Below are 19,531 nucleotides of genomic sequence, written 5' to 3' on the forward strand. Positions count from 1 at the left end.
ATTGAATTGGTCAAATGTGACAATACTACAAATTGTTTCTCTTTTAAATACATGCTGTTGTTTTGACCTTTCTATTCATCAAATCTTGAAAAAAATGATCAGCAGCACAACAATTTTCAACATTGATAATAATGAGAAATGTTTATTGAGCTGCAAATCAGCAAATGAGCAATGATTTCTGAAGGATCACGTGACACTGAAGAGTAATGAAACTGAAAAATCAGCTTTGTAATCACATTGCATTTTAAAATGTATTAACATTGAAAATGCTTATTGTAAATTGTTATAATATCTCACAATATAACAGCTTTTATTGTATTTTTGACCAAATAAATGCAGCCTTGGTGAGCAAAAAAAAAAAAAAAAAAAAAAAAAAAAAAATATATATATATATATATATATATATATATATATATATATATATATATAATAGTAATAGTCTTAAGGGCCTAAACCTTTGAACGCTTGTGTTTTCTTTTAAATAAAATGTCAGTGTAAAATCTTATAACATTTAGTTTTAATAGACCTGTGTTTATCGAGGATTTCCAACAATAGTAAAAAGTTTGTCGTCAAAAAACCAAACAGTAATGTCACCGATATGTGTTTAGTTCTTACAAAAATCATTTTGTTTGTCTTTTTATGATTCGTCACTGATGACTAGCGAACCTTATGACTAATGATTTGGTCATACTCTACATTTATACATTTCAGAGCTTTGTGCTTATCAAGATTTAACCCTGACATAACATCATCTCATCATCATCTTTTATCATTTCTTTTTGCCCTTGCATGAATAAGATTTCATCACATGACACAATGTGTTTTATGTTATTATACAGTGGTTGGAGTCAAACTCAACGTGTCGGCCTGGATGAACAGCTTCATAAACGCTACCACCAAGAAAAATGTAAGCAGAAATTATTCCTTTTCCTTATCGGCACATGTGGAAGCTGTTTAGTCACAAACGCAGCCTCTCTAGATAGGCCGATATTGCTGTCTGAGAGCGGAGATGAATTGACTCGCCCCAGTAGTCGTTGTTAAAAGCTTGTTTCGTGAATTCTCAGTTCTCTCCTCACATCATTTCCTTTCCGCAGTGCAAGGATGAGATCTGTGGGTGCCTCAGGAATGATAAGGTAGGGCGCTGACTGCTTCATGCTGCTCTGACCTCTGTAGTCACTTATCTGAAGCTGCTTTCACTCTCGGTTTCTGATGAATTGCTGTTTTTTCTCCTCAGCAAGTGGACTGTGTGATTCTGGATGATGGCGGCTTTCTGCTCATGTCCAATCAGGATGAATATATCACGCAGGTAGAATACATTTCAAGGCGGATTTAGTCTTTTTACTATTTTAATGCCAGCTCCAGCAATACTGTATGCTAAAGGAGTCTTTATATGTTCACCCTGATGTTCAGATTGGTCAGTTCTTTGGTGAAGTGGACCCTGTTTTGATGATCACTCTGGTCAACACCTCACTGTTCTCCTTTAATAAAACCTACGACTACCAGTCCGTCTGTGACCCAGAGAGAGAAACCAAAGCTGCTGCAGGACCCCGCTCTATATACGTGGTAAAGAACTTTGTATCGTCAACATCTTTAGAAAGCCATCATGTATTATATGATTGTGTGTACTTTATTAACTGTAGCATCTATATTTGTGTTTGATTTTGGCAGCCAACAATAGCAGATATGCTAACTATAGGCTGGTGGGCCTCCACTGCCATCTGGTAAGAAGAAATAAACACCCCTCACTGAAAAAAATAGACAGATGAAGGATAGCATGTGTTCACATTTTATTTGTCACTGTCTCCCTATAGGTCAATTTTGCAGCAGCTTATTCTCAGTCTAACTCTCCCAAATGTCATGGGGACAGGTATGTTAATTGTTTAAGTGATAGAATTATGGCTCGTCTTTCTGCTTTCAACAAACTTTGAATATTTTAATATGGGGGGGGGGGGGGGGTGAAATGCTGTTTCATGCATACTGAGCTTTTTACACTGTTAAAGACTTGGATTCCCATCCTAAACATAGAGAAAGTTTCAAAAACTAATGTTGGACATTTGATGGAGTATTTCTGTGTTAAAAATACTCCTTCCGGTTTCTCACAAGTTTCGGAGAGTTTTTTTCGAGTATGGCTCAGCTTGACGTTAATAGACCGGAAGGTCCTTGTATTGGCCGTACGGGCTCTTCTTCCGGTAGGGTGCGTACGCGCGTGACTAGAGCGAGAGAGGAAATGCACGCCCATAAACACTGCTCTCAAGCTGCAGATCCGGTCGTCCGTGAACACTTATGTCGGTTATAGTCCGCGCCGCGCTCCACTTCATTCTTCCACTTTGACATTAAGCAACTTCAACGCTTCAGCACAGCATTCCGGGAAGGCAGCGCTGCATTTGAACCGATTTGAACGCAGAAATGACGGGAAGCTTCACAACATCGCTTCAGTCGCATCGCAAAGTGGATCTCCACATCCCAAGAAGTGTTTTTGACGGAGCGGTCCCAGCGATAAAGGTTCGGTCCTGCTTTGGAAGCAGCCGGTGAGTAAAACTGCTTCAAATGTCTGTGCTGTTGGCTCGTCGCGTGAGTAAACATCAGTACACGACACGATCGCGTGCTTCGTCATTCAAATGCGCTAACGGACTTCATTGCTGTTCTATGTATAACGTTACACTAGTCTGACGTGCAAAACCATTTTGCTTGCTACTGCTAAGGTTTACGTTAGTCGCATACAATAGTCCATAAACCGAATCATGTCCTCATAAACCGAGTAAACACACACAAATGTTGACAGGCCACTAAATACAGTACATACCACAGAGACGAACGTCCTGCTGTTGCTGTTTCTATTTCAGCCTCCGAATGATTCTGGATCATATCTATTAGCTGAGATCGATAGCAAGGGTTTCTCCATGCTTGAGGACGTCACCGTTTTGCGCATTCGTCATTCTTTAGCTCCGCCCACACGATACACCTCCAGGCGCTCAGTTTTTTCCAGAAAGACTCGGTACAGCCCATATTTTTTTTATAAATATAATAAAACTAAAGACTTTTCGGAGATATGAAGGATGCAATACTACTCTATAGGTACTGAAGATTGACATGAGATTGACTGAAACTGAGTGTTTCACCCCCCCCCCTTAAGCTTTTAAAGGAACACTCCACCGTTTTTAGAAATAGGGCTTATTCAACTTCTCCCCAACATTTAGATATGTGGGCAAATGCTTTTTTTGTCTTGGTGCAGGCATTGTTTTAGTTTGGCAGGGTCGTGGCTAGTTAAGCTTAGCATAATGAATGGAATCCTATGTTGCCAGCTAGCATGTCCCAAGTAAAAGTGATCAAAAAAACCCACCTAATTACTTCTTGTGGCCTGCGTGTTCACAACGAGTACAAATAGCGATTCAGATTAAGATTCCCTAGGCAAATATTGACAAGCACTGGTACTTGGGTGCAGAGATATCAAACACCACATTGCGATTGCTCAACAGCCAGAGGACGTGAGGATGAGAGCCGTGATATCTCTGAGCCCAAGTAGCAGTGCTTCGCCTGTGCTTCCCATAATATAGTACCATGTCAATATCCGCCTAGGAAATCACCTAGTAGGATTCTCTGAACTTCCATTGTACAAATGTAAATTGATTTCATGCAATGCAGTTGAGTCAAAATAAATTGATGCAGTGCTAAAATTGAACAAGCATCCAGTTATATTGATCCATATGTGTGTTTTGATATTTACAGTATGCGGATGGTATGTGTTTGTGTGTTTTCAGCATACTCGGAGGATGACCTCTCGGATGCGTTCTCCAAAGAGAGCTGTATCACTGAACAGACTCAGTATTTCTTTGAGAACGAGAACAAATCTTTCTCTGGAGCTATGGACTGTGGAAACTGCTCCAGGTGAGGGCTGTTTTTATGTTTGTATGTGCATAAATCCATCCGCATTCCCTCCATCCGTGTGCGCGTGGGAGTGCGTGTGAGCATGTGCAGATGATGTCAGCGCTCTCTTTCTGTCTCTTCCTGGATAATTGCTCATCCCGGTAAGTCATCCCTCCAAGGACCGAGCAGCTCAGCTTTCCTTCTCTTTTCCCCTCCGTCCCCTCGTTCTCCAGATCCGTCCGACGTCCAGCCGGCTGTAAATCCCGCTGGCCGTGCTGTTTAATGTAACACCGCTAAAGCAAAACGTGTTGGGGTGGGTGGGGGCGCTCGGCCTGACAGAAACTCTACGCCTTTTTTACGAGCCCCACGTGTGACTCTGCGTACGATAGTTTTTCTTCCATGTTAACTACTTTAGACATGTAAAGTTTAACAAGAGCCATAAAGAGAAATCCATTTGTGAGATCTCAGGAGCTCAAGACCTGAGCTTCGGCATATGTAATTCAATCTCGCTCGCAGAGACATCAACACCAGATCAGTCTAAAGGAACGCATGTACTGATGAGAGAACTGCGGGAATTGCCAGCATGAGGATGGCTTAAACAGAACATCAAGACGACTACAGCAAATTATACTTTTTTTCCATTATTAAAGTCATATTTCTTCAGATTTTTGCATTGGGTATCTAAAGTCTGTTTGTCTTCTTTCAGCCCTAAATATCTTCTTGGATAAAAAAAGAGGTTACATAATGCCTCTGTTTTGAAACCTAATGTGCTGCCGTGCTGTCTGCTGCCTAGATAGACACTAGGGTTGGATCAATATTAAAATGTTGGCTGTAGTACAGTACTATCCTCTGGTCCTGTTTCATCGATACTAAAAAAACAACTTAGGCAACAAATAAACAGCTTCAACCGACTGGGGAACTCCAAGAAGTGTCAGTAGATCTAATGAAATAAAATAAGTGTTGGGTTCATTAATCCATTCAAGTTTCAATTATGTGTTATGTGTTTTTCCTGGAGAATACTGTTTTTGATAACATAAAAGTTAAACTAGCGTTTTCACTGCCATCTACTATTGTACAATAATATTTGTAGTAAAATGCAATATTTAATTTTGTTGCAATTCGATGATAATTCAACCATACAAAGACGGCAATGTTACTTTTGTGAAACAACCATTCAAAAGATCGGTACAATATATATATATATTTTTTTTAAAAAACACTAAAAACAATTATATTGTGAAACATTACTTTTTAAATAATTCAATATAAAATAACTATTGTTAAATATTTATAATATATATTGTAATTATTATTATTAAAGTTGAAAACAGTTTTGCTGCTTAATATTTAGTTTTAAACCGTTAAAATTTTCAGCATTCTTTCACGGATAGAAAGTTTAAAAGAACTATATAAAAATGTAACATTATAAATGTGTAATATATAAATGTCTTTACTGTTACTTTTAAACTATTGAGCTATGCTAATGCATACTTGCTGAATAGATGTATTAATTTCTTTAAAAAAATATATAAATAAATCACAGAATTAACCAATTATTTAAAATTCACACACACACACACACACACACACACACACACACACACACACACACATGTTTGTTTTTGTGAATTGTGGGGACATTCCATAGGCGTAATGTGTTTTATACTGTACAAACCGTATTGTCTATCCCCTTACACTGCCCCTGCCCCTAAACCTACCCATCACAGGAAACATTCTGCATTTTTACTTTTTCAAAAAAACTCCTCCTGTATGATTTATAAGCATTTTGAAAAGTGGGGACATGGGGTAATGTCCTGATATGTCACCATTTTCTGTAATACCTGTGTCATACACATGTTATTATACACATTTTTGTCCTGATATGTCACAAAAACAAGCACACACACACACACTTTTTTTGTCCGTAAAATGAAAGTCAATGAGATTCAAAACAACATTTGCCCTCATTGACTTACATTACAAAGACAAAAGCAGTTAAAAATCAATCCTTCAGAATGTCATATTTGGTTTCTTGCAGAAAAAAAAGAAAAAAAAAAGCCAAACACATTTGATGCAACATGCAATTCATCAATAAGTAAATGATGACAGATTGTTCATTTTTGGGTGAATGACCCCTTTCAAATGCTGTCTAGGTATGCTGCTCACTAGGTTTTGGAACATCACTATAGTTTCTCACAGGATGTTTTTCATGTAGACCACATAAACCCACCTGAAACACTCCTCTGCGATCTTATAACCTCTCCTGCTCTCATGAATAAAGCATTCCTCAGAGGGCAGACAGATGTGAGCCACTGAACTTTAGGACTCCATGCTTCTCTGTGATCATCAAGTGCTCCTTGTGTGTGTGTGTGTGTGTGTGTGCGTGTGCATATGTGTTTGCGTGAGTGTGACCCCGATGGCCGCTGTGATCTGAGGCTCGTTATGCACCGCCGAGCATGCTGGGTAGCAGTAAACAGCCTGTGATTACAGAGAGAGCAGGTGATGTGTAACACAGAGCTATAACACACAAATCCTGATCCCTTTATATACGCTTACATGCGCACAGGCTGGTGCAAAAACTTGTGTCACTCTGTTTTAAGGAGAGTGGGGGAGCCGTAAAAGAGAACAAGAGAATGCTATAAAGAAAAGTCATGGCTGAAACTCGTTCGGTGATGACAGTATGTAACAAGCTGCCAACCGACGCAGATTTCCAATATAATACACTCATCTCCTGTTACACTTACTAAAGACTTCCACACATGTGGGGACGGTTTTGGATATGTAAGACGTGTATAATCTATTCCTGACGAAGAGCTTATGTGTCTAATGTCCTGAGTGTGCGGACCGCCGTTTATACCTACTTGCTTATGTTTACTGTTCATTCCGTTAAATGTCATATATGGGTGGTCTCGCCGAGGCCAATGTCCGCTTAGTTTAGAGTTGTTTAAACCATGATACCTGTCTTACGATTTAAGCTGTTCCTGTGAGAACTGTGTTTGTCTTAATCAATTTTCTGTTTTCTTTTCATGTATTTTTTAGAATGTACCGGGCGGAGAAGCTCCCTAACACGAATTTGGTATTTTTAATCTCTGACGCAAAGAGTTCCTGCCTCTCCTGTGATCCCAAACCACTGAGACAAGCCGAACAGCCTTGTATCCTTTAAATTACGCATTTTATGATGTTTTCTTGTGGTGCAGTACAACATGATGCTAGCAACAGCAAAGTCATGGATCCGATGGATCCGAGAAAAAAAAAATACATCAATGATGTAGACTTACATTCTCAACAAATATTTATATTTCCAAATAAATGCTGTTCTTTTATTTTTTGAACTTTGTATTCATCAGAGAACCCTGAAAACATCTCGGTTATGTATGTAACCCTCGTTCCCTGAAGGAGGGAACGGAGACATACGTCGGACTTAGACAGATGAATTGGGATCACTTCTGGGAGCCCCTATAAGCTTCGAGATATAGAAAACGGGCCAATGAACATTGTTGTGTGTGCTTTGCATATCGCACCCCGCTCCGCTGTGCGGGTATAAAGCGGAAGCGATCCATGCACTGTTGTTTTTCACTGAGGAGCCGAACCTGTGACTCGAACTGCAGTGATGGTACAGCAACTGTGGCGACAGGACGTACGTCTCCATTCCCTCCTTCAGGGAACGAGGGTTACATACATAACCGAGACGTTCCCTTTCAGTCGGTCACGTTCGACGTACGTCGGACTTAGACCAGCGAATTGGGATCCCTATGGAAAACGCCACAGTTACTACCACTTCCAGCGCCCGGCGGGAGTCCCTTGGACCCCGTCTCCACGGGCGGGGAATTTCCTGCAGGGAGAGTCACACTGCCATCCCACAAGACGCAATCAGTGGACTATTGGATAACGCTGGGAATGCGTGCCCCTGGAGGCCGCTGCGGAAGCCACACTCCCCCGAAGGAGATAATGTGTGGAAATTACACGTATGGACTGGCTGTGGGCAGTACTACAAACAGCAGTCCCAGGGGTGGCCCCGGCCCTGTTGGGCGGGGGACAGTCACCGCACTGAGACGGCAGAGCGGGCTATGCCAAGAGAAAGACACGGGCCCGCCGTAGGGAGCCGTACCGTGGAGAATACGCATATGGGACCGCCGTGGGGGTCACTACATATGGAACCCCGCCTAACACAAGTTCCACAATGCATACGAGTGTTAGACCTGGTGTCAGACGCTCCGCCACGCGGAGGACTCGACAGGGTTCGCCATACTTGGGAACTCGACTGGAGCATATAAGCGCACGTATCGTTCCCTGAGGAAGGGAGTGGCGCAGCAAGCCGACACTAGAACGCCCCTTCGGTGCTACCGACTATGAGAAGTGAGTACACAGGAAGATATCGGTTCTACACGTAGGCTATAAAATCTAGCGAACGTGTTGGGTGTCGCCCAGCCCGCAGCTCTACAAATATCTGTCAGTTAGGCGCCATGAGCCAGTGTCCAGGAAGAGGCTACACCCCTGGTGGAGTGGGCCCTAATCCCGAGCGGGCAGGGCTTGTCTTGGGACTCGTACGCCAAGACAATGTCATCCACTATCCATTGGGCCATCCTCTGCTTGGAGACAGCCTTTCCCTTCTGCTGTCCTCTGTAACAGATGAAGAGCTGCTCTGAGGTCCTAAAGCTTTGCATTCTGTCCACATAAGTCGGAAGTGCTCGGACAGGACAGAGAAAAGCCAGGGCTGGGTCTGCCTCCTCCGAAGGCAGTGCTTGCAGGCTCACCACCTGGTCCCGGAAGGGAGTGATGGGAACCTTGGGCACGTATCCGGGCCGGGGTCTCACGATTACGTGCGAGTAGTCTGGCCCGAATTCCAGGCATGATTCATCGACCGAAAATGCCTGCAGGTCCCCTACCCTCTTGATAGAGGCCAATGCCGTCAGGAGTACTGTCTTTAGAGACATAATTTTAAACTCTACTGACTGCAGAGGCTCAAAGGGAGGTCTCTGAAGTGCACTAAGCACCAGATACAGGTCCCAAGAAGGTATAAAGAGGGGGCGAGGCAGATTTAATCTCCTCGCGCCCCTCAGGAACCTGACAATCAGGTCGTGCTTCCCCAAAGACTTACCTTCTACTAGTTTGTGATGGGCAGCGAATGCGGCCACATATACCTTGAGGGTGGAGGGAGACAGCCTTCTCTCCAACCCATCCTGTAGAAAAGAAAGCACGGCCCCGACCGAACATTTTCGGGGGTCTTCTCGATGAGAAGAGCACCAGTTGACGAACAGGTTCCACTTCAATGCATAGAGGTGCCTCGTAGAGGGAGCTCTAGCGGAAGTGATGGTGTCTACCACGGTCCGTGGCAGGCCACCTAGAACCTCCGCGTCCTGTCCAGGGACCAGACATGGAGTTTCCAGAGGTCTGGAAGCGGGTGCCAGAGGGTGCCCCGTCTCTGAGTCAGGAGGTCGCAAGGAGCACTAGTTCCGAGAACCATGTCCTGTTGGGCCAGTATGGCGCCACCAACAGGACCGGCTCCTCGTCCTACCAACCTTGCACAGTGTCTGTGCAAGAACTGATGGTGTCTGTGCAAGAAGGCTCACTGGGAGAAACGCATATTTGCGTAGGCCCCGGGGCCAGCTGTTTGCCAGCGCATCCGTGCCGAGGGTCCCCTCGGTCAGGGAATAAAACAACTGGCAATGGGCCGGGGCGGCAACCAGGTCTACCTGTGCGGCCCCGAAGCGATCCCAACTCAGCTGGACCACCTGGGGATGGAATCTCCACTCTCCCGGAAGCACTGGCTGCCGTGAGGGCTCGTCGGCCGCACAATTGAGCCGGCCCAGAATGTGAGTGGCTCGAAGTGACCTCAGATACTTCAGACTCCATAGCAGGAGGTGGCGGGCGAGTTTTGACATACGACGGCAGCGTAAACCACCAGGTGGCGGGCGAGTTGTGACATACGACAGGAGCATAGACCACCCTGTTTGTTGATGTACGCTACAACTGCAGTGCTGTCCGTTGGGACCAGAACGTGCTTGCCCTGGACTGGCATGCTGACGCGGCTCAGGGTAAGACGAGCTGCTAACAACTCTAGGCAGCTGATGTGCCATTGCAGTTGAGGTCCACAGACCTGAAACTGCAAGCCTGTTGTACGTGGCACCCCCGCTGTTGGTTGAGGCATCCATGGAAACAATCACATGACTGGATACCTGTTCTAGGGGCACCCCTGCGTGTAGAAACACAGGGTCCGACCACGGGCTGAAGGTTTGGCGGCACCTTGGTGTAACTAAGACACGGAGGGATCCGCTGTGCCACGCCCACCTCGGGACTCGGCCGTGTAGCCAGCGTTGAAGCTGTCTCATATGGAGCAACCCGAGCGGCGTGACCGCCGCTCCGGATGCCATATGCCTCAGGAGCCTCTGAAACTGTTTCTGTGGGACCGCCGTCCTGCGTTTGAATGAATGCGGCATGAAAGTGTCGAACACTGCCAAGTGCGCTCTCTTGGCACCCAGAGATTTTGGAAACTTTTTTTGTGATGTTTTGGGCCAGTGGCGGGACAGATGTAATTGTCACAATGGAGCCCCCCAGCCCTCCTCCGGGGGAGGAAGTGGTGCTTCTGCCACTTCCTGTCGAGCAGGATCCTTCATCTCTGGGTGGCCCGTCTCAGGGTCTCTTACGACGACGCTTGCCACCTGGCTTAGCAGCGGCCTGAGTGGGCTGGACGTCCTTCCCGCGGGCAGCTCCACGCCTAAGCCCGGGTGGAGGCTGCTGCTGGGCTGTGGCGGGGGCGGCGGCTGCGGGCGGACGCCCTCGGCGACGAGCAGGTGGAGGGGCTGCTGCCGGCAGCGGGGTGGAGGCAGCAGCGGACTGCTGGGGCAGGATGTGCCTGATGGCCTCCGTCTGGTTTTGGGCGGCCGGGAAATGCTGGGCAAAGCTCTCGACCGCATCGCCGAACAACCCAGCCGATGAAATTGAAAGGAAATTGTTTTCACAGCAGTTTCAACACTCAACACACACACACACACACATGTCGTGTTTTCATGTTTTATGGGGACATTCCATAGGCGTAATGGATTTCATACTGTACAAACTGTACATCCTATCCCCTTACACTGCCCCAGCCCCTAAACCTACCCATCACAGGAAACATTCTGCATTTTTACTTTCTCAAAAAAACTCCTTCTGTGTGATTTATAAGATGTTTTCCTCATGCGGACCTAAAAATGTCCCCACAAGGACAAGGATTTCGGATATTGCCATCTTTGTGGGGACATTTTGTCCCCATAACGTAGGGATTACCAGGCCACACACACACACACACACACACACACACACACACAAAGCACAACACCACTCTCAAGTCTTTTACAATCTTTGATACAAAACAATAAAAATAAAAATCCCATCTAAAAATGTACATAAATGCATTAAAAAATGAACACTAGTATACACGTAAATACCCTATATATGTAATTCCAATAATCAATCCTATTATATTCATAGCACATTAAATAATCTAATAGCAGTCGATAGAAAGGACTTCCTGCTACGCTCAGACTTGCATTTTAGTGCAATCATTCTATGCCTGAAGGTGCTGGTGTTAAGCACCCCAATAGTGTGTAGTGGATGCGAGGAGTTGGACATTATCGATCGCAGCTGAGAGAGTATTCTTAGCTCCGTTGCATCAGGATGTTAGCTAACAGTATAACAAAATGTTTTCGAAATGTTGCCTTAGCGAAAAAGAACTTTGCTGTGAGTATATCTGGCCTTAAGCTGAGATAATTACATTTGTTTTAAAGTTCCAGCTATTGTCCTTATAGATTTGTTCAGCTACTGGTCCTGACCCATGTGTGCTGGCCCAGAACCCTCGGTACAGAAAAGGGCCGGACGTCTGCTTCGACAACAACGCAGATGTAAGTTACAACCAAAATGGGCAAAACTCAAAAATGCAGTATCATTCACTCCTGTTTTTTCTCCCTTTTTAAGCTAACATTAATTTCCTTTTTGTTTGCAATTTGAATGCTCATTGGCTGCTCATCATGCCTGTCACTGCTAGAATGAGCCTTTGTGTTTTATCATTGGCTCCTCTTCTTTGCTGCCATTCATATTTGTTTCCTCATCAAAAGTGTGGTAAAAATGTATTTAAATGTTCCCAGCCCCAATTTAAATGTATCGTGCTAGACTTTCTCTAATATCTGCTTGTCATATAAGGGCTACAATGCCCTATATTGTTTACTCAATGCGTCAATATGGACCCAGAGGCAGGACGCCACTGCTTTCCTCCTGCTGTGAAAGTAGGAAGCGCATTTTCAGCTAGTTCCCTGAGAGATTTTCTGTGGAATAAACATAGGAAGCTCCAGATGTGTTTCCATCCTTTTGACTGCAGCATTGATAATACGCCCCTATGCCTCTCAAACCTGGGGCATCCCAGGACTTTCATTGGCAAGCCCTCCATGCACATATATCATTCAAGCCTTGTTTCAGAAGACCTGCATGTTGTCCATCAGTCAGAGTTGTGCATTATTTGTACAGCATGACTAGTTGCATGCCTGCCATTGATTTGATTCATTCCTTTTCAGTTCAGCCAAAACATGTTTTGATATTCCCTTTTTTATTTCACATAGACCGTGTCTAATGATTGAGTTGAATGCTTTTTGGATCTTCTCCCTGCTGGGAAATCCACTGTATAGTATCCCAGTAGCTGTGTTTCCATCTAAATTAGCAAATGTAACTAATGCAACTATATATATATATATATATATATATATATATATATATATATATATATATATATATATATATATAATATATATATATATATATATTTATATTCAAATATATATATATATATATTTGAAAGATATATCTTCCATGTGGTATTCATATTACATTTTATTTCAGTGTCATTTCACTTAACTAAAATGGTTTTTAGTTTTAGTTACCAATAACAACACTGGTTAAAGTTGGTAGACCACCTTGAGCCAGCAACAAACCAGATGCCATGTTTCAAAAATCGGTCATAAACCCTTAAGCTGCTTCTTCTGAAATGAAATGACCTGATTATAGCATCTACTTATGTTTGTGTGAGGTAGAAGTCACTAACATCTCTGTATTAACCGCAGGAGGACGCAACTGACTGTGGTGGTGGCTGCAGTTTGAGTCCGTCTCTCTGGCCGACGTTGGCTCTTCAGCTCCTTGTACTCTGGCTGCTTACCGGAAAAGGAACATGTTTGTCCTGACCAGAGCGAATCTACAGACTAGAAAAACAAAATACTGACTGAACTGCTTAATATAGAGACCACATGACCACAATATAACCACACTTCAACTATACAATCTTAAGATTGTCCGTTAGTCAACCCGAAACAATTTGACTAACGCAGATGCAGATACTCTATTGTAAAAATGACACGGCTCATCAACTCACTGCCAAATTCTGTCCTCTCAGACCAGAAACAGCAACACAGTCAGACACGAGATATTCTCTTATTTTTTATTTTATTTATTTATTTATTTTTTGACCTCGGAACAAAACCACATTATGATCACAAAAATGATTCATGCAAAATGTTTAGTGCCACAAACAGGCTGCGTGACAAGAGTGTGGTCAGAGACGGCTCCAAGCCCCAGCCTGGATCTCAAGCAGGTTTAAACGGTACAGGAAAGACTGTTCAGCTCTGGAGCTCATAATGAATTCAGCTCGAAGTGAGCTTTGCACCAGTAGTAGGTCAGTGATGTCACACCCAAGCCCTTTAGGCCCATTGAGGGCTGTTTTTCTTGTTTTATGTTCTTCGATCTCTTTGGTATGTGTAGTTGGGGAAATCTCATGAAGAAATCTTTAGGTCACATTTCACCTCCCCCACATACACACATATATATATATAATGCTCACCAAGGTTGCGTTTATTTGATCAGAAGTACAGCAAAACAGTAATATTGTGAACTATTATTATCAGTATTGTTTATTTATTTTTATTTATTTAATGTATTTTTAAAATTTAATTTATTTCTGTGAATTTTCAGCATCATTATTCCTGTCTTCAGTCTCACACAATCCTTCAGAAATCATTTTAATATGAGGATTTGGTGCTCAAGTAAAAAAAAAAAAAAAAAAAAAAAAAAAATACATGATGCATTTTTTTCAGGATTCTTTGATAAACGTTCAAATGAACAACATTTATTTGAAATAGGAGTCTTTTGTAACATTATAAATATCTACAAATCAATTGAATTCAGCAATGATGAATATTATAAAGTTTTATTACTAACCCTTTCTTACTTTCTAATTCAGTACCTGTCAAAAGTTTTGAAACTACAATTTTGTCATGCGTTTCAAGGAGGGCTCTTATGCTCACCAAAGCTGCATTTATTTATTCAAAAATATGCTAAGCAGCACGACTGTTTACGACAACATCGATAATAATCATACGAAATGTTTCTTGAGCAGCAAATTGACATGTTAGAATAGTTTCTGAAGGATCACGTGACACCGAAGACTGAAGTAATGCTGCTGAAAATTCACATGAATAAATAACATTTTCAAAAAATATTCAAATAGAACAGTTATTTTAATTTGTAATAATATTTAGCAAATATTATTACTGTTTTTTACACTAAATAAAGTACCTTGGTGAGCATAAGAGACTTTTGACGGGTACCATATTCGCTCACACTCCCACTTTGCACTTTACACATTTTACTTTAATATATCATTTTTATATTGTTTCAAATATTTACATTTAAAAAATAGTATGGTATTTTGTATTTTGCATTACAGTAATGAGATTAAGTAGATGGATTTCATTGTCATAATAATAAAGCCACAAAAAAATGTTTTTTTTAAAGTTTATACAGAAAATGTTGAATGTCACGTATCACTACGGAAAGATTGATTGTGCGATCAAACGACACTTGAGCAGTGCATCATCTGATGCGAAATGCAGACTGCTCTAAAGACTGAACAGGCTCCAATTAGTGTACCGAAGCCTTTTTTGTGTGTGTGTCAGAAGTCACACGCTTGCGTCCAAGGGTTCAGAGCATGTTGAATGTGCTTTGTACCCTCCCCATCCTGTCTTCTGGTCCTTCGCTATCAAACGATTGCGTGTTTTACTGTATGTCATCCAGATACTTCATCTGTCAGATTTTGTTCCAGCATGACAGACATGATATCACAAGCGTGTCAATTATTACATCCACATGTTGAACCACTATGCGAAAACACAGCACGATAGGTTATAAAAATGTTAAACCCTGGAGAAATGTGCAGTTAAGATGGTTGAATGTATTTTTATTTTATTTATGTATACGTTTTATGAGAGAAAGTCGGTGTATGAGATTAGCTGATATCAATCAAAACTATTGCCAGTGGGGAAACATTTAAGTGTGTTCCTTTGAACATTCTAGAAGAACAATAAATACAAATGGCAATGCCTAGAGCTATGAAAAATTAAATACCCATCCTAATCCAAAGGCCTAGTATCCACACTGCAGAAAATAAATGCTTTTCTTACTTAGTATTTTGTCTTGTTGCTAGTCCAAACATCTAAAAGTTCTTAAAACAAGAAGTATTTACAAGACAAGCAAAAGTAATTGTCTAGTTTTGGAAAAAATAAATCTTAAATCTTAAATAAATCTTAAAACAAGATTATTTAGCTTACCCCACTGGCAGACTGTTTTGCTTATTTTAAGCAAAAACTCTTAATTTTGAGTTATTTTTTTTCACAAAACAAGACAATTGCTTTTGCTTGTCTAGTAAATACTTCTTGTTTTAAGAATTTTTAGATGTTTGGACTAGAAACAAGAGAAAAATACTAAGTAAGAAAAGCATTTTTTGAAGTGCAGAAATAAAAATAACACTTCTCTCTTCATTTCAGAGGTGTTTTAACATTTGATGGCTTGAAAGCTTTGTCTATTTTAAAATATAAACGTACAATCAGTGTTTGCATGAGTACTATGGCTTTTTATTCATGCAAAATATAAATGATGATGGCTTGTATGGAGCTTTATAGATTTTTTATTTCTTTGTTATAGCCTTTATGACGAGGAGGCTGTTAAAGTGACGTAATTATATGGTGATAATATTAAGTGCAACCGAATTTAAAGTTAGAAGGTTTAATGTCGTGGTGATTGCCAAATGAGAATGAACTATAATAAAACGCACGAGATAGATCTAAAATAAAGTGTGTGTTTAGTTTACTGGATGTCCGCGAAATATCGCTTGCACCTGTGAGTCCATGTCAGGCTTTTTCCTTTGGAATGAGATGAATTTTTCTTTCTGTCTTCAATGATGTAGCATTGAGTTACAGACCTAAATATGCAGTGCATTTATGAATCATTACAGACGTTTTGGACCCCTCTGAGGCTTTTGGGGTCTGGATTTCTCATCTCAGGCCTGGGGTGGAGGCCGTAGGATGTAACATTTAAATACCTCACTAAACGACGACGTGAGTTGCGATTTGATCCAAGAGAGCTGAACTAACTCCCCTCTTTGCAAACTATACCACATTTAAAACTCCAGCGAAATGTACACAAACCCTGCAGAGGCCATTTCACCGTTTGAACGCAAATTGATCCCATGCCACGTCCGGCAAAACATCCGTAAAACATGAAACAGGTTAATGATATGATTGCAAACTAAAAAATCGAAATCTGGCAGTGCCTACGCTGTTAGTCAAGAAGAGCGAATTACTTAAAAGTAGCATTCAGCTGGGGATTTTATTGGCTTGCTGCAAAAAAAAAGAAAGTGTTTTCATATGTTCTCTATCCTGGTGAAGTAAACTGAAGTTTTTAACTTTTAATATTACAAAAAAAATATATAATAATTATAAGAAAAAAGATTATGTTACACTTAAAAACAAAGGATCCAAAACAGGGTTTCAATAGAAGAACCATTTTTGGTTCCCCAAAGAACCTTTCAGTTTTCTTAGTGTGAAGAACATTTTAAATATCTAAAGAATAGATACCCCCCCCCCCCCCACACACACACACACACACACACACACACACACACACACACACACACACACCCTCCCCGCCATTATAAAGAACCATATGTGAAATGTAAAGGTTTCATAAATGTTACCATTGATGCCAATAAATAACCTTTATTTTTAAGACTATATTCATAGTGAAAACCAGACACTCCATATTTCAACAAATTTTGAAAATGTGTTTCTATAATAATAAAAATATAAAAAAGTAAAACAAATCCACTTTACATAAGAGGGGATAGACAAATTAAGTGTGTTCAGGTTTGCACGGTGCTCCCGCGATGCTCTTTGACATTTCGACCCTCGCATGAAATGTTAGACGTGTATAGACATGCCCCCCTCATGTTAAGAGGAATCGGTTGTGTGTATTTATTATGTTTTCTGAATGCTGCTCTCAGCTGCTGTGCTGTCTCATAGGGCTACCATGTGTCTGTGCTACTGAACGTATTTACTGGTGTTGGTGCTCAGTGTGCTGGAAAGTTTTCTCTGAGGTTGCGCTTCTTTTTGAGTGTGTATCGAAGTCACTCTTTGATTCGTTTGTTCGATGGTGGGGAGGGTGTGGTATGTGCCTCCAAAGCCCCGCCCACCTCATGATTGTGCTTACAACTATATATATATGTGTGTGTGTGTGTGCGTGCGTGTGTGCGTGCGTGCGTGCGTGCGTGTGTGTGTGTGTGTGTGTGTGTGTATGTGTGTGTATATATATATTCTTTTGTGACACGCCTGAAACAATTTTGTATACATTTGTACAATAATGTTGTTCAACAAAATAAAACAAGAACGTTTGTAAAGTTTACAAATGTGTAATTCTTGTGCAAATACAATATATTCACAATAAAAGTTTATCATTACTACCTCTGGGTTTATTATTGTATTTTTGTTTATTTTATTTTTATTTAAAAAATTGCTTCATCACAGAGATGCATGGAGTGATTCAATGTGGCTTGAATAGCTTACATATTTAGTCATAATATTTTTAAGAAATGAACTCTTTCCCCGCCAAACACAGAATTTTCCGTAATTTGTGAGAGAACGCTTCCCGGCCAAACATGGCATTTTCTGTGTTGCTGTGTTTTCACTGTTAGATGCTATAGGGGGCATGCTATTGCGCATCTTCTGAATAATCTCCTGATCAAAACAAACGTGAGGAAGAGGCAAAAAAACAAGCAATCGTATATAAGCAGATGCATATGCAAAATAATGTGATCATTAACATTAAATATCATATAAATCAAAACTATCTAATGTTACTGAATTAATTATGGACTCAGGGCGAGCTACAGGACTGTGCAAGCATTAGGAGTGTTGATGGACTCGATCTACTCCATCTGTGTTTCATCGCTCTGAATCTGATCTGAATGCAGTTTTTGACAAAAAAATGGATTTTCTCATTGATTTTTTGTTTAAAAATGTAGCTTTTTTTTTTTTTTTAAGAAACTTACCCATATTCAAAAGTTGATAAAAAAGGAATGTATGAAGCTATAATAAAATATATATATATAGAATATATTGCATGCTTGCATATTCATAAAATAAAATATTCTAAGGGCTATTCAATTTTGGTGAAAATGGTCAAATACCCTGGCGGTGACTGGCAACGAGGTAAAGCTTTTATAGGGGACATGACAGTAAGACTCAAAAAGAAAAAATCTATTTTAAGATCTTTTGGACTTTCTATTCATCAAAAAATTCTGAAAAATGTTCTGGTTACAACTGTAACATTGATTCCCTGAGAAGGGGAACAAGACACTGCGTCATGTGTTGATGCTATGGGAATGCCTCTAGCGTGAGATGTGGTCATATTTATGTGTACACACAGATTTGATCTTAGAGTGTGCGTACGCTAAAATCAAGGGCAACGTTCATATTTATAAAAATGGTCTTTGGCATGGAAAAGTGCTTAAAGGGTTAGTTCACCCAAAAATTAATTATTGACTCTCCCTCGTTCCACACCTGTAAGATGTCCGTTCATCTTCTGAACACAGTTTAAGATATTTTATATTTAGTCCGAGAGCGTCTCTAAGTGTAGGTACACTATTCTGTTCATGCCCAGAAAGCTAATAAAAACATCAACGAAGTAGTCCATATGTGACATCAGTTGGTTGATTAGAATCTCTTGAAGCATCGAAAATACATTTTGGTCCAAAAATAACAAAAACTACGACTTTATTCAGCATTGTCTTCTCTTCCCTTTTTGTTTTCAATCCTCAAATAAAGATTCAAACGGTTATGAATCAGTGAATCAATTCATAAGTCCGATCTCCAATGTTACGTGATTTCAGCAGTTTGACATGTGATTGAAATGGACATTTTTACAGACTGATAAATAAGCAGCATGAAATAGTTCAAATGCTCATCGTCTCCTAATAAGACCCGAAATATAAAACTATTAAGTCTGCTTTAAAAGGTGCAATGTGCAAAGTAAAATCAAGTAGAGAATAAAAGTCGCTAATATATTTAAAACTCAGTTAAACTACAAAGTAGCCAAAAAGATGCTTACGTACAGTAACCTGCAGTAACATTTAGTCAAATACTTTACACCACTGAATATTTTCTTTTAATTTAATATTTTTAAGATGTAATTATTAGTTTCGAACCCCCTGCAGTTCCTACACAAACCTCAGTCTGAGAGAGCCTGATGTATCTTTAATGCCCTTCACTATGTTGATAAAGAGTGGATTCAATGTTCTTCCTCTATGCGTTTGTAAATC

General features: G+C 40.9%; 1 protein-coding gene across 2 annotated transcripts in view; it reads left to right on the plus strand.

Moving 5' to 3' along the window:
- Positions 1 to 13,909, plus strand: part of LOC137043742 (voltage-dependent calcium channel subunit alpha-2/delta-1) — a 169,178-nt gene extending 155,269 nt beyond the window's left edge. For both annotated transcript variants that reach the window (XM_067420147.1, XM_067420148.1), the window contains 10 exons: positions 840 to 907; positions 1,095 to 1,133; positions 1,235 to 1,306; positions 1,411 to 1,563; positions 1,669 to 1,721; positions 1,812 to 1,867; positions 3,759 to 3,885; positions 6,904 to 7,016; positions 11,662 to 11,744; positions 12,954 to 13,909. In XM_067420147.1, coding sequence (XP_067276248.1) covers positions 840 to 907; positions 1,095 to 1,133; positions 1,235 to 1,306; positions 1,411 to 1,563; positions 1,669 to 1,721; positions 1,812 to 1,867; positions 3,759 to 3,885; positions 6,904 to 7,016; positions 11,662 to 11,744; positions 12,954 to 13,070 — 881 coding nt within the window. In that variant the 3' untranslated portion in view covers positions 13,071 to 13,909. The remainder of the gene's footprint in view (positions 1 to 839; positions 908 to 1,094; positions 1,134 to 1,234; positions 1,307 to 1,410; positions 1,564 to 1,668; positions 1,722 to 1,811; positions 1,868 to 3,758; positions 3,886 to 6,903; positions 7,017 to 11,661; positions 11,745 to 12,953) is intronic.
- The last annotated feature ends 5,622 nt before the right edge of the window (positions 13,910 to 19,531 follow it).

This window comes from Pseudorasbora parva, chromosome 16 (assembly GCF_024679245.1).
Source record: "Pseudorasbora parva isolate DD20220531a chromosome 16, ASM2467924v1, whole genome shotgun sequence".
Classification (NCBI taxonomy): Eukaryota; Metazoa; Chordata; class Actinopteri; order Cypriniformes; family Gobionidae; genus Pseudorasbora; species Pseudorasbora parva.